Here is a 14,018-nt window from a genome sequence, read left to right as displayed (position 1 = left end):
GAGTTAGAGATATATCCCACATTTTATTTCTATTTCTTTCTAATGCTTTCCTTTCATGCTGTATTCCCAAAGAAGCAGGAGGTGTAGGCTTGCTTTAGAAGACGTGATCTTCTAGGGAAGATGCTATACATTTCTCAGTTCATTTTGTACCAGCAGGTTAAATACTGCTGAGCTGCATATTAAAGCATAAAGTAGGCCAGGTCTACACACACACATATGTAATGGGAATAGGGCTCCTAGGTTTCAGGGCCTGGAGCCTTTTCTCCAGTCCTCAGAGTGAGGAGAAGGAATCTTTGCATGAGGGCATTTCTTTGAAAAGTATCTGTGTATGTTGTATTTTTTGTGTTGTTGGTTACTGTTGCTGCAGATTGCTTTGGAATGACTGCTGTATTGTGGTTGGGTTTGGGCTCAGTGGGAATACTCAGCAGAAGGAAATACTCAGTTGCCTTGAGATTTACTACTTCAGAGTTACTGAATATTTTACACATATATAAAGCATTACCAGTTTTTCTATGCAACTTATACTACCACATTAAATGCATATGGGAAACTATATGCTTGAAACATAACGTCATGGCAAGGTAAATTTTATCGTCTCACTGTGCAATGGGAATTCTAGGCATTTATTTTATTAATCCTAAATTCTTAATTAAGCTACATGCTGAGAAACAAATGCAAATGCTTTCAACTGTTTTATGTTTACTTAATGTAACACAGCTGATGATTACTAAGGGAATATTATGTGCAACTGCATCCAGTTAATATGTGAAATGATGAAATGGCCATAAGTAAACCCTATTTGTACACAAGGACTAGTTCTTGGCATGAATATTCAATTACACTTTCTCATACTACTAAGTAGAATTGTACTGAAAGCTAGCAAGCAAAGATGCAGTCTGGTAATATATCAACAGGTATATATAAACAAACGTAAGTTTCTTGCCTTACAAAAATGTAATTAAGGTAAATTAACAAGAAGCAGTGCTATCTCAGCCAGTCAATATATAAATATCTGAAATAATCACAGGAAAAAGGAAAGAGTTGACCTAACAACCATTTAAAACTTTACATTTTCTACTATATATATATATATCTGTGTGACATAAAAGTAATGATGTATATCCATATATTGAACTGTTAAATGTTCTGCTTGGCACTTTGTACTCTAGTTTGTTTCTGAATCAAGTATATTAAATTAAAGCCCACCTAACTACTACATATAAAAAGCTACATATATCTCTCTATATAAATACACACACATATATATATAGACAGATATTTTATTGTTATAAAAGATGAGAAAAATAAATTAAAATGCCAACCCCTTTCCCTTTCTCCACCACACTGATATGCTCTTCCCATCTTGCTGTCCTTCAGACTTTAAAGTGCTACACTTAAGTTATTGAGAGAATAAAAGTTCAACAACACTTAGTTGGCTTCATGAGGCTCATGTTGGAAAACGTGGCTCCACAGAGAAAAATACTTCTATTTAAATACACAGTGAGTGTTGCTGTACGTCTTGAGCAGATCTTCAAAGATGAAGAAAGCAAAAGTGTTGGGTGATGTCCTAAAGCGTCACACATCTACCACCATCTTTTTGTAGATATCTAGGCCTCCTACAACAACACCGAATTCCTCAAAGGATATTCTTCCATCACCATCTTTATCTGCATTTATTTTGGTTTGGTCTACGATTTCCTGCAATTGAGCATCTTTGAGATTGTTCCCAACCATCATCTTCAGAACCTGGAAGAGTTCCCCATTGGAGATATAGCCATCTTTGTCCATACCCAGAACTGTAGCTTTTCCAGCATGGTTCCACTTTCGTTACACTACCTTTTATGGTTGAAGCTGCTATATTATTTCTTTTATGGGGTTGCATCACAGCAAAAAAAAAAAAAAAAAGAGTACGAACACCTCTTCAGCTCTGTTTTAATCTCAGCTCTCCCTCATTCCTTTGGGAATGTCAACACAAGTGTCTTCACTTCAAGATTTAGAGCTATGTACTTCATTTCCCTTCTTCTGAATTATGTTATATTGCAGTTCGGTAATAAGGTATTTCTTATAGTGATGCATATAGTGGGCCTTTAGTATCCACTGAGGTTTGGTTCCAGGAGCATCCAGGGACACCAAAATCCATGGATGCTCAAGTCCCAGCATGTACAATGGCATAATAAAATGGTGTCCCTTATATAAAATGGCAAAATCAATATTTTGTGGGGGGAATATTTTCCAGCTGTGGGTGGTGGAATCCGTGGATGCAGAATCTGTATAAACCTGCTCAGAATCAAATAACAAAAATCCTATCTTTTGGTCTTAAAGTACAGTCGGCCCTCCGTTTTTGTGGGGGATCCATTCCAGACTCTCCCCTCCACACACAAAAACAGAGAGTTACCAATATTCAAGCCCCATAGGCTAGGCTTAAATGGGGTGTATGCCCATGAGCGCCTGCGGAGCACGCGCTGTCAGGATGCATGTCATTGAAATTAACAGAGGTCGCCTCTCCATAAATATTCAAGACCGTGGATCTTAAGTCCGCGATAACAGCGGGGTGACTGTATTTTGAAACTGTAACTGAAATGAACTATTTATGTTATTGTAAATTTATACTCACCATGGGCCATGTTTCTTTGCCTCTAGGTTGGCTTCATGAACTGGGAAAACGCTTGGAGTCTCCATACCAAGGCAATAATACATTAGGAGGCCCATCACTCAGAAGTGCCTATATTGCTGCCCTATACTTCACGCTCAGCAGCCTCACCAGTGTTGGGTTTGGCAATGTGTCAGCCAATACCGATACTGAAAAGATTTTCTCTATTTGCACAATGTTGATTGGGGGTAAGTGAACACATTACATAGCAAATACAATAAGAATATAGGGCCCGAACAGACAGGTCAACCCTGCAAACCACCACATTTTAGAATGGGCTTGTGAGGATTTGGATGGCTTGGAGATGATTTTCAGACAAGAAACTATTTTTAAAACTGGGATTTTTTCTAGTGGCTTTGAGCATGTTCTAGAGAGCCTGGTGTTGCAAAAAATGAGGTCCATACATATGACCCATACTAAATAATTGCCTGATGAGTAGCTGAGATACAGGCTAGATACTCTTTGACAGGTGAACAAAGGTATATAGACTCAGTACTGAAAGGATTTTTTAAAGCTGGAAGCTGTGTCACAGAAACCTTGTTCACTGCAGGAAACATGATGTGTAGATGTGATTCAGTTCCTGCTGACTCACGCTAATTATCTGAACATCATTAAAGCTGATCTTAACAAAGTTTCCAACACCCCCACTATATTTATTAGATGCTAAATCAGGAAGGGATCTTAGCTTTGATCCTCTAGGCTGGCCTAACTATTCCAAGACTAGGAGACAAAGTGGGAATGGATAGAAAAGAAGGGGTTAAACGGCTACAGGATATGCAGAGACTGCATATCCATGTCAAGGGGGGAAAGTCCTACTGCCTTCCAATTTTTGTTTTGTATTGTTTTGTTGGTTTTTGTTGTTGTTGTTGTTGCCATCTCTCTGTTGCTGTTGCTGCTGCAAATCATCCCCCCCCCCAAAAAAGCTCTCCTTTACATTAGCATAACATTAGACCAGCCTAAGTTACCAACATGATTCCAAATTGATTTCAGACATCCCAATAAAGATTAACTGTGACTCTATACTGGAGTTTCTGAGCCTGTATTCAACAACAATATATGAACGTTTCAAAAACTTGCCTTAGTGCACAAGCTGGACATGATTTTCACTCTGCTCTAACCATGGATCCCTCTATGTGCTGCCAATAAGTAGGGTGTTATGCTTCTGCAAACAGGTTTTGTTTTTCCTATGCAGCACCACAATATGACTGAATGCATGAATAACTTCAGTCCCATTGATTTCAGTGGCTCTGTTCCATGCTCTGAATCTATCCAAAAAGAGATACTAGTAAAAGAATTTATACAATCATTTATCAGAGGAAAAAGGAACTATATGGTGATGCTCCTCTGCAACTCCCCAGCAATGAATATATAGGTGGGTAGCATTGCCACATTATCACTGTCATTCATAATTCTTCAAGTGCAGATGGTGAAAGGCTGCCCCACAGAGGCACCAAGTCTCAGTGATGCAATAATGGCAGTACTGTATTAGGTGATACTTCTCCAGGACTGGAGATCTTACCTATGGAGATCCTAGCCTGTGAATGGTCTGAATCTGGTCCAGTGAGGATCCAGAGAAACAAGAGTATACCTGTGTGGGTGAATAAAAACATTGTCCCCAATAAGAATTCTCCTCCCAACATGAAATTTTCATTCAGTTCCCAAATTTCTGTGAGGATAGAAGGGTGGGGGAGAGCCATGCCTATCGCTTTGACATCATTGGAAGGCTGCTGCTACATTACAGAATTAATGCAGTTTTACTTGTAAGGGATCCATCCTATAGAATCCTGGGATTCATAGTTTGTTGTTGTGACACAGAGCTTTCTCCCAGTGAAAGCTAAACATCTCACAAAACTACAAATCTCAGAGTGCCACAGCATAAAGCCATGGCAGCTGATATGGCTCCAAACTGTACCAATTCTGCAGTGTAGTTTCAGCCCACAAAAAGTGGGGGATAAATATAAATGGTAAATAGACAATGATTTTTTTCCCCAAAAATGGATTTGACCGGAACAAAGCAACACAAGGAGAATTTCAGTGCAATAATAGTTGCAAACAAAGCCCATTATGTTTGAAAGGGATTTAAAATAATATAGTTGGCATCTTGTTCAGCAATTATGAGATTGGAAGCCAGGCTTAACAACTTCATAACTTTGGGAATTCTTGTTTATGGTCATCAAACATGTCTCTGAAAATCTGTTTTTTCAGCCAAGCTGTGTCTTAATTTAAGGGTTTCCAAGACACTGTGGATAAGGGCACTGGGCAATGATGTCTGAGGTGCTCTCGCAGTCACAGGACATATTGAGAGAAGAATTTGCAGCAGGAGCCTGAGGGCTCTCACCAGCTACTTGATTTTTGATGCACTCCATCGCCAGGATGCACTTGCAGACATCATTTCCCAGTACCCAAATCCACAGTGCCTTGTAAACCCTTCAGTTGGGACAGTGCTCTGCTGTAGGGTTTTGCAGAGTGGCATTGTCAGACATAGCTATGACAATGGAACTCCACCATCATAGTCTGAAAATGCAGGATTTCGTCCCACTCCCACAGAGTTAAGAAACCATACAGTCTAATTATTAACTTTACCATCAGGTGATTTAATAAATGCAAATGACTATAGGAATCTTTATTTTAATGCATAATTAGACTATAATAATAATTCAAGTCACTTCCAAGGTTAAAATATAGCCCACAGGTGTAGGCCACGCACTGTTAGTTAAACCAACAGGTGAGCTAAACTAACATGTACTAATAGCAGCTCTGTGTCTGTTGGGGGGTTCTTTGCATACAGATTGCCCTCCTTTCTTTCAAAATGGATACAGGTCATCCCTGGGACTCTTGTTGGAATCTATATCATGCATCTGTTTCCTTTGCTCTCTGGATCAAAACAGAATTAAGATCATCTTCATCCATGGAAGATGTAGACATTTAACTTAAATCAGACAAATTAAAATAAATTTAATAGTTAAAATGTTCCCCTTGCAATGCAAATATAATTGAATTTGATTTTTAAATGTGTATTAATGAGAAACTGAACAAATTAATCCTTTTTCTACTATGTGTCCTATTTCTGAGGTGAGAATAGTCCTAAATAATTTCCAGCATCTGTAAACTGGGTGAGATGTGGATTCAGCACAGCTCCAGCTGGTTTAGTGTCAGCTTATAGCTGGCCTGTGACCATCTTGGCCAATTAGGAGTGCACTCCAAATCAATAGCCCTGTTCTGTTACAGCTATAATTATAATGAGCTCTAAAAAGAGCAAATTCTTAATAATGAGATGAATACAGTGTGTGTGCTTTACATTCATTATAGTTAGTTAAACAAAATGTATAACAATATTATTATAGAGCTCTTGAGCAGGCTGGCACTGCGAACTAAGAAGGAATTTTGGAAACAGTCAATAAAAAGTCTGATACTCACAAATGCAGTCCTCCCATTGAATATCAATGGCAAAATTACAACTAACATCACAGTCGTATATCCTGAACTGCAACTGTGGATATTTAAAATGCAAACATAAATTATAAATAGATCTAGTACTTTTATATATATACCAAAAGAATACCATCTAGAACATTAAAGTATTTTTAAATAACTAGTATTCTAGAAATATAAAACATATGCTGTTTTTCCCAGTATTAGTTGCCTGTGCAGATTGCAGTTGTCAAGAACCTCTGGGTCAGTAATATGTATAATATAGAAGAAGGAGACTGCATTAATTCTGTAGTGCAGATGTAGCCTGCGGTCACTGTAGATGAGACTAACTATTGGATATAGTCTATTGATTCTATCAGACTAAGTTTATCCATTGTGTACCATTAGCTGCTCACTTTATATTACATGGCATAATTAACAAACAATTTATTTTTCACTAAATCACCAGCATCCCTTTTGGGGACAGTAATATCTTTTATTGTATCAGCATACTTTCTTGTTTTTACAGCCTTGATGCATGCCTTGGTGTTTGGTAATGTGACTGCTATTATTCAACGGATGTACTCCAGATGGTCCCTTTATCACACAAGAACCAAGGATCTGAAGGACTTTATAAGGGTTCATCACCTCCCACAGCAGCTGAAGCAAAGAATGCTTGAATATTTCCAAACCACATGGTCAGTCAATAATGGAATAGATTCCAATGAGGTAATCATTTACAATAATTCCTTTCTTTGCTTGACTTGTTTTCTAGTCATTTATATCTAGCCTCCTTGTTGGAATTGTATTTCTAGAATAACTTTAATGGTACTGTATATATAATTTTTTTTAGGGTTGAATAGATATAGAGAGAGCAAACACTTTGAAATCAATTGGAGAAGACCCATTTTCCCCCAGTGGGGGATTAAGGCGCGTTACAGACCGCCCCTTTGGGGAGGCCTGTAGGAGCACCTTTCCCCGCCAGATCGGGGCCTCAGTGTCCAGAGCGGCAGCCGCTGAGGCCCCGATCCGCCGCTTTCCGGGCTGCGGGGAAGCGGCAAAAGGCCCCTTCCCTGCAGCCTGGAAAGGGGTGTCCTTGGGGCTTCAAGCCCCAAGGACACCCCATGGTGGCGGGGAGAAGGAGAAAGGGGCCGTTTGGCCCCTTTCTCCTTTGGTCCGCTGGGCGCAGCCGTCTGAAGGCTGTGCCCAGCGGACCAAACCAGGAAGGAGCTCCGAAACGGAGCTCCTTCCGGGGTCGTGGAAAGGGCGCCCTAGGTGCCCTGCCGCGACTCCAATACGTCACAACCGCGCCGCCTCGTTTGGAGGTGGCGCGGTCATCACGTATCGATGGCGGCGGCCGTGTGGAACGGCTGCCACCATTTTGTGTGCACAGAGCACGCACTACGGTTAGGGCGGTGCGGAAGCACCGCGCCGTCTTAACCCTAGTATGCGCTCCGCGCGTACTTTTTAGCCAGTCTGTAATGGGCCTAAGTCTACTTTGAGACCTTTCCTCTTTCCAGCAGTGAATTTTAGTAAAAATAAATACAATAAAACAATGTTTAAAAGGATAAAATTATATCTACCTTAATTATATTTCTGTATATAGCTATATAACTACATGCTGAGTCTCCTTTATCCAAAATGCTTGGGACCAGAAGTGTTTTGGATTGTGGATTTATTTATTTATTTATTTATTTATCTATGGCATATTTGAATATATATAATGAGATATCTTGGAGATGGGACCTAAGTCTGAACATGAAATTCATTTAAATAATAATAAATAAAACTTTAATTTATATCCCGCTTTTTGTTTCCACAATCAAAGCGGCATACAACCTTTAAAAAATACAATATATACAATTTCTCCCCCTTTAAAAAAAGGATTAAACAATTCCATCCATTAAAATTACAGATAAAAATCTAAAACAATACTACAATAATAAAATAATGGTGGGCAGAGTCTTAATTTGTATATGTCTGTGGGGGGAGCATTATATGGCCAGGATCTATTATGTTTTGTGTTTACCTTATAAACATAATCTGAAGGTAATTTTATACATAATAGTTTTAATAATGTTGTGCATGAAACAGATTTTGTGTCCATTGAGCAAGGAGAAAGCAAAGGTATCATTATCTCAGCCACCTATATGGAAAAGTTTGGATTTTCGAGTATTTCATATTTCAGAATTCTGGATAAGGGATACTCAGCTGTATATTTATCAATAGGATACAAGCATATATACATACTTGTGTCCTAACACTAGGAGAATATATATTAGTGTAAGTGAGATCTTTTGAACAAGCTTTTGAACAAGAGTTTAGCACAGCAGACAGATCACTGGATTTTTATCTAGGCATAAATACATTTATATTCAAATTCTATTTCCTGCCTTTCCAAAAAATATTGATGCTGATTTACAGTACAGTAGCCATAATAACATTTCCAATGCCCACTATGACATTAACATGACATTTACAGTACAGTACAGCTTGAGACAGGTGGGGAGAAGAAGGAGGGAAAGGAGTAGGGAGGGAGAGAGGACTTGTCATCTGTGAATGATAAAAAACCATGAATGGAAAGTCCGTGGATACCAAGTGATGAGTTTATATCTTGTGGTATTGAGTTTGAGTTCCACTGTATTCTGTGTGAAGAAATACTTCCATTTATCTGTTCTGTATCTCCCACCATTTAGCTTCAGCAGATAACCACTGATTCTCGTATTAGGAGCGAGACTTTCCTCTTCACACCACACATCATTTTAGCACCTCTGTAATTTCTCACATTATTTCCATTTCTTTTCTAAGTTAAAATTTGTAACTTTTCCTTACAGGTGAATTGATGCAGACTCATGATTATTATGCTTAGAAACAAAAAGAGGGGCTGCCACAACACATCAGAATATTGTTACAGATACCTCTAAATTGGACAGTGTTTTTAATAGTCCTCCATGCTTCAATTCTATTTCCATGTTGAAATTACAAGGAGTCTGTCATAAATTAACAGAAAGAGCTCAAATTAATATAAAGGAGCTAGGAAAGAAGAAATAGCTCTCTGAAGCACTGCTAGTAAGGGCATGTCTACACAGGTCAAATGAACTGTTTTTCCCCAACCTCTCCACAACCTGTCTTTACAACACAGGGTAAAAACCCCAGTTCATTTACAGACTGTCTTCATGACATGAAGCCAGTTCCACATTGAATCCCAGTCATCCCTGCCTTAAACTGCATTGCGGCCACAAGACCCCAAGCGGAGGGTTCTGCTTCCGGTCCCCAAGCTCAGTGCCTTTAAAACTCTTGTTATGCACCAGAGGGGCAACGCGCAGGAGAAAGCAGCACCAGCTGGAAATGAAATTCACACCCCGCCCTTTTCTTGTCTCGTGCAATTCCAGAGCATAGAGACAGGATGGAGGCATGGATTATCGCACATTAAATCCCCACAGAATTGCCAGCTGCCATCAGCCCGGGTCCCAGCCAAGTCCAAGCTGTGCTCCGCCAGCACTTTTTAGAAGTTGGAAAGCTTTCCGACTCCTAAAAAGTGCTGATGGAGTGTGGCTTGGACCAGGGCTGATGGTGGCTGGTAATTCAGCAGGGATTTAGTTTGCGATAATTCCTGCCTCCATCCCATATCCTGGCTGCAGCCCAGAAGGTTGGAGCCAATTTAAAATGCCAAGCGATAAACTCCTCTAAGACTCCTGAGATGAAAATAGGCAGGGAAAAATAAGGTCAGCTGAGCTACTGCTCCTACGATTCCAGAAATTAATTTTAAAAAAAGAGGGGAGCATAAAAACTGGGCTGGAATGTCTCATAAGGTAGGAAGTGGTAGGTACGCTTCAACGAGTCATACAATAAACAAATACTATGAAAATTCTGAATATTCATATCCGTTTGGCAGAAGAATAGACTGTTGATATCAAATATTGTTTTCTCTTTCTGGACAGCTTTTAAAGGACTTTCCAGATGAGCTGCGCTCAGACATTACCATGCACTTGAACAAGGAGATTCTGCAGCTGTCCCTTTTTGCGTGTGCCAGCCGCGGTTGCCTCAGGTCTCTTTCTCTGCATATCAAAACCTCCTTTTGTGCTCCTGGGGAGTACCTTCTCCGGCAGGGAGATGCCTTGCAGGCTATCTATTTTGTGTGCTCAGGTTCCATGGAAGTTCTAAAAGACAGCATGGTGCTGGCAATTCTAGGTAAGCTTTTATGCACTGCTGAAAAGAGAAGTAGAGGAAGGAGTTGAGAGAGAGACCAGGAAGCAGTGGAGATAGAAAAAGATTGGTATGCCCAAGTCCTCTGGATAGGAATGAAAAGAATATTTGCTAACATTCATTTTCTAACTGAAAGGGGGTGTGTGGAAAAACCATTGGGAAGAATAGGACAACCATAAAATTTCTGTGAAGTTTTTGTCTGGTACTGAAACATCCTGAAGTATTGTGGGTATTATTTTACATAATATTTATCATGACTTTTCTGTGCAAACTATTTAATTTTTGCACAGAAGAACTATATGTAATTCTGTGCAGAATAATCCTCCTGAACATTTTGGGATGTGCAAAAATGAGAAGAAAATAATATTTTTCCCCTCCACAGCAGGCAGTAAAGTACAGAAATTATTTGTCCTTGAATATGTAGATGAAATATTAGATTTTTAGCCCTTTATTAGGGCCATATTACTTGGAAAACTTCTTTATACTAATTCTCCAAACTGTGCACGGCAGATGGAGCACATACAAGTGGACACAGTGGGCCTTAAAACCCCATCCATCTTACATCTGGACCTATCTTTGTTATGCTTGCCCAACCCTGTCTGCCTTATAAGTATGCTGCAAAGGTGCATCGTTGTTTGAGATAAGTAATGTTCTGGCTCTAGTTCATCTAGTCCCTTGTCTCACTTCAATTCTTCTAAGTTAAAGGACAATAAAACTGTCACTGAGGCATGGAAAGGAAGAAGCAAAGCCAAAGGGTGCTTCCCTAGATGTAACAGAGCATCTTTTTCTCCTAGACATTTAACTTTTCCCTTGTGAGAAATAACTTGCATGGTACTGGCAGGCCCAATCATCCAGGGACTGCCTGCTTCCTTTCTCTCACATACTGGGTTGTAGGTTAGGAGAGGGAACAAGTGGTAGAAACAGTGGCTGATGGGATTGCAGGAGCTGTTTGATCCTTCTGCCATCCCCGTGCCCAGCTGATGCTGCAAACCCGTCCTTCCAGTTTTCCATTTACTCCAGCCTCTGAGGGCTGAGAAACACAGCCAGTCATACCTCCATCATGGCAGGAGTTAACTATTGCTGCACCTATTCTTCCCTGCCTATTCCCTCCTGATTCTTTCCTTCTTTGTGTGTCATGTGAAGGACTGTCAAATTAACTGTTTGTAAGTCAGTCTGGGAACACTTATGGCTAAAGGGTATAAATGCCTAACTTAAATAAATATGTATGCCCTGTGAGCAGGATTAGATTTACCTCAGTCTGGATCATGACCATTTGGACAAGAGTACTTGGCTTTATGGACACACATATTCAAATTCGTATGTGCCCAAATCCGTGCACCCACATTTCTTGTCCACTGATTTCAAATCTGAGCAAGCATTCCTTTTTACATATACATTGTCATTGAAATGAATATGTAACACTGTATTTGTTCATACCTAAACACATACAAATGCCAGTCACAATGCTGATGCTATAAAGAAAAATTATGTGAAAATCATTAAGGAGAGTTTTATCTGACAAAGAGCTAGTAACCTTTAAGGTGAATAAACATGACCAGAATTACTTTGAGCATTAACATAATTTTATTTTATTTTTTAAAAAAAGAATCTACCATCAGGAAGGAAGTGCTTATGGCAGTAAATGTCATGATATGCCATACTGCTGTAAAGTGTCTGTGTGAACTTAAACAAGATTCAGAATACTGAAATATCTCATTTCAGTATGTTCTGGATTCTGGAATTCACAGTAGCCCAAGAATGTGTGTTTTGGCTAGTGAGTGGTTCACTGAACCATAATCATGAAAACCAAATAATAAGAATGAGAGATTCAATCACAAGGCAAAACAATTATGCTTTAATTATTAATTTCCATGGTGCCTAATTAAACTGTGCTGGATCATACTGGAATGAAGCAATTCCAATGTGTTTTCCATGAGCGAACTAAAAACAAGAAGAAAGTCTGATGGATAACAAAGCTACAGATGAACAAGTTTATTATAAAGCTCATGTGATCATAAATTTGTTAGTCTTTAAGATGCTACATGACTCTTGTTATTTTTTGCAACAACAATCTATCATTGCTACCTCTTTAAACCTTAACTAAACTGAAACTCAATATCATGCAATGGTCTGAAACTGACACAGAACACATTAGGATAGCAGCCTTGGGCTGTTTAGCATGTTGACATCCAAAGCCTATATTTGTATCAGGAGAAATTGCCATAGATCCAAGTTTTCCCTACTTTAGAGTGTGGTTTGGTAACATTCACCTGGATTCTCCAACTACTAGTCTTCAATTACTATCAGAAGCTTCTTCCATAAAAATGCATCTTTGATGTGTTTAGGTTGTTCTCTGTTTCAATAAAAAGTAGTATTTTTAAAAATGAAGAATGACAGTTTCATTCCCTCCCCCTTATTTTCCATTAGGCAAAGGAGATTTAATTGGAGCAAACCTTTCAATTAAAGACCAAGTGATTAAAACGAATGCTGATGTGAAAGCTCTAACCTACTGTGACCTCCAATGTATTATTCTCAAAGGACTCTTTGAAGTGTTAGACCTTTACCCAGAATATGCTCACAAGTTTGTGGAAGAAATTCAGCATGATCTCACATACAATCTTCGAGAAGGCCATGAAAGTGATGTGAGTAGCTTTAAAATTACTGAGACTACATTAAGGTTTAAAAATAAAGGTTGTCTTTTACCAATTTTCCTATATAAGAGTAAAGATATTTGTACTCTGTTAATTTCAGAATAAATTCTGTTTGTGCATGACATGATAATTCAGTCAAATTATGAATTATAGATTATAAATTATAAATGAACTATGACACTATGATTTTACATGAATAATTCTTTTTGTTGTGGGTTTTGTCCTCATGTTGGTGTGGGTTTTTCCCCTCATATTTTTACTGCCCTTTCCAGTCTCATTAAACATTGATCCAAAGTAATATTAAAATATATGATATACATCCTACCTAATGTGTTGAGCAAAACATAGTGCTGAGGGGAAATTCACCTCAACAGGAGCATGATTGGCAGCTATTTATAGGCTTTGCCTGACAAAAGGTGTAACACAGGCACTAGTAGACTACAGACCAGTTACAGACCAGTCACGATAAAGATTCTGATAAGGTTCCACCATGGATGCTACTATCCTGCTTCATTTACACTTTTCTACCCTTGTGATTTTATATGAATAAATCTATGTGATGAATAAATCTATGTGATGAAATTCCTAGAGGGGTGTGATCTTACTGTGGCCATCTCCCTGGAATTACAAGAATATATTCACTTCTTTTCTATGGCTGCATTCCTAGCTACTTGGTTATTTTAGAATAGCAAGAGTATATGGGAAGGGTCTGATTACTCATTTTTCCCAATGTCATTGTTATGCCATCCCATTGGAACAGTGATACAATGCAAGTAACTAGATCATAAAATCTCACTTGAGAAGTGAATAGAGGATTGAAATAGTGCCTCCCTTGTAATTTAAGAGATTGCTTTTAGTACTTTTAAGTCAGTGTTCCAATTTATATACTAGTTGTTAAGGGTCTGGGTAAATCATTTACGTTGCAAGTGTATTGATCACTTATCTTACTGTGTGTGTGTGTGTGTGTGTGTGTGTGTTCTGATATGTAGAACAGGTGTCCTGATATGAAAAACCAAATTTGTCTTGGGTCTGGCTATCTGTACTGAGCTTTTATTAGATTTTCGCTGTCAGCTTCCTGTTATCTAGGTTTCTCTCAGACA

At 38.8% G+C, this 14,018-nt stretch overlaps 1 protein-coding gene across 2 annotated transcripts in view; it reads left to right on the top strand.

Moving 5' to 3' along the window:
- The window catches only part of KCNH8 (potassium voltage-gated channel subfamily H member 8), a 196,637-nt gene that overhangs the window by 147,761 nt on the left and 34,858 nt on the right, over positions 1 to 14,018 (top strand). For both annotated transcript variants that reach the window (XM_089532959.1, XM_089532958.1), the window contains exons 8-11: positions 2,641 to 2,838; positions 6,591 to 6,790; positions 10,003 to 10,252; positions 12,695 to 12,909. In XM_089532959.1, the coding sequence (XP_089389085.1) occupies positions 2,641 to 2,838; positions 6,591 to 6,790; positions 10,003 to 10,252; positions 12,695 to 12,909 (863 nt within the window). The remainder of the gene's footprint in view (positions 1 to 2,640; positions 2,839 to 6,590; positions 6,791 to 10,002; positions 10,253 to 12,694; positions 12,910 to 14,018) is intronic.

Source organism: Sceloporus occidentalis, unplaced genomic scaffold, assembly GCF_023333645.1.
Source record: "Sceloporus occidentalis isolate IW3139 unplaced genomic scaffold, rSceOcc1.0.p SCAF_7, whole genome shotgun sequence".
NCBI classification, from domain to species: Eukaryota; Metazoa; Chordata; class Lepidosauria; order Squamata; family Phrynosomatidae; genus Sceloporus; species Sceloporus occidentalis.
This window is presented reverse-complemented; position numbering and strand designations above follow the sequence as displayed.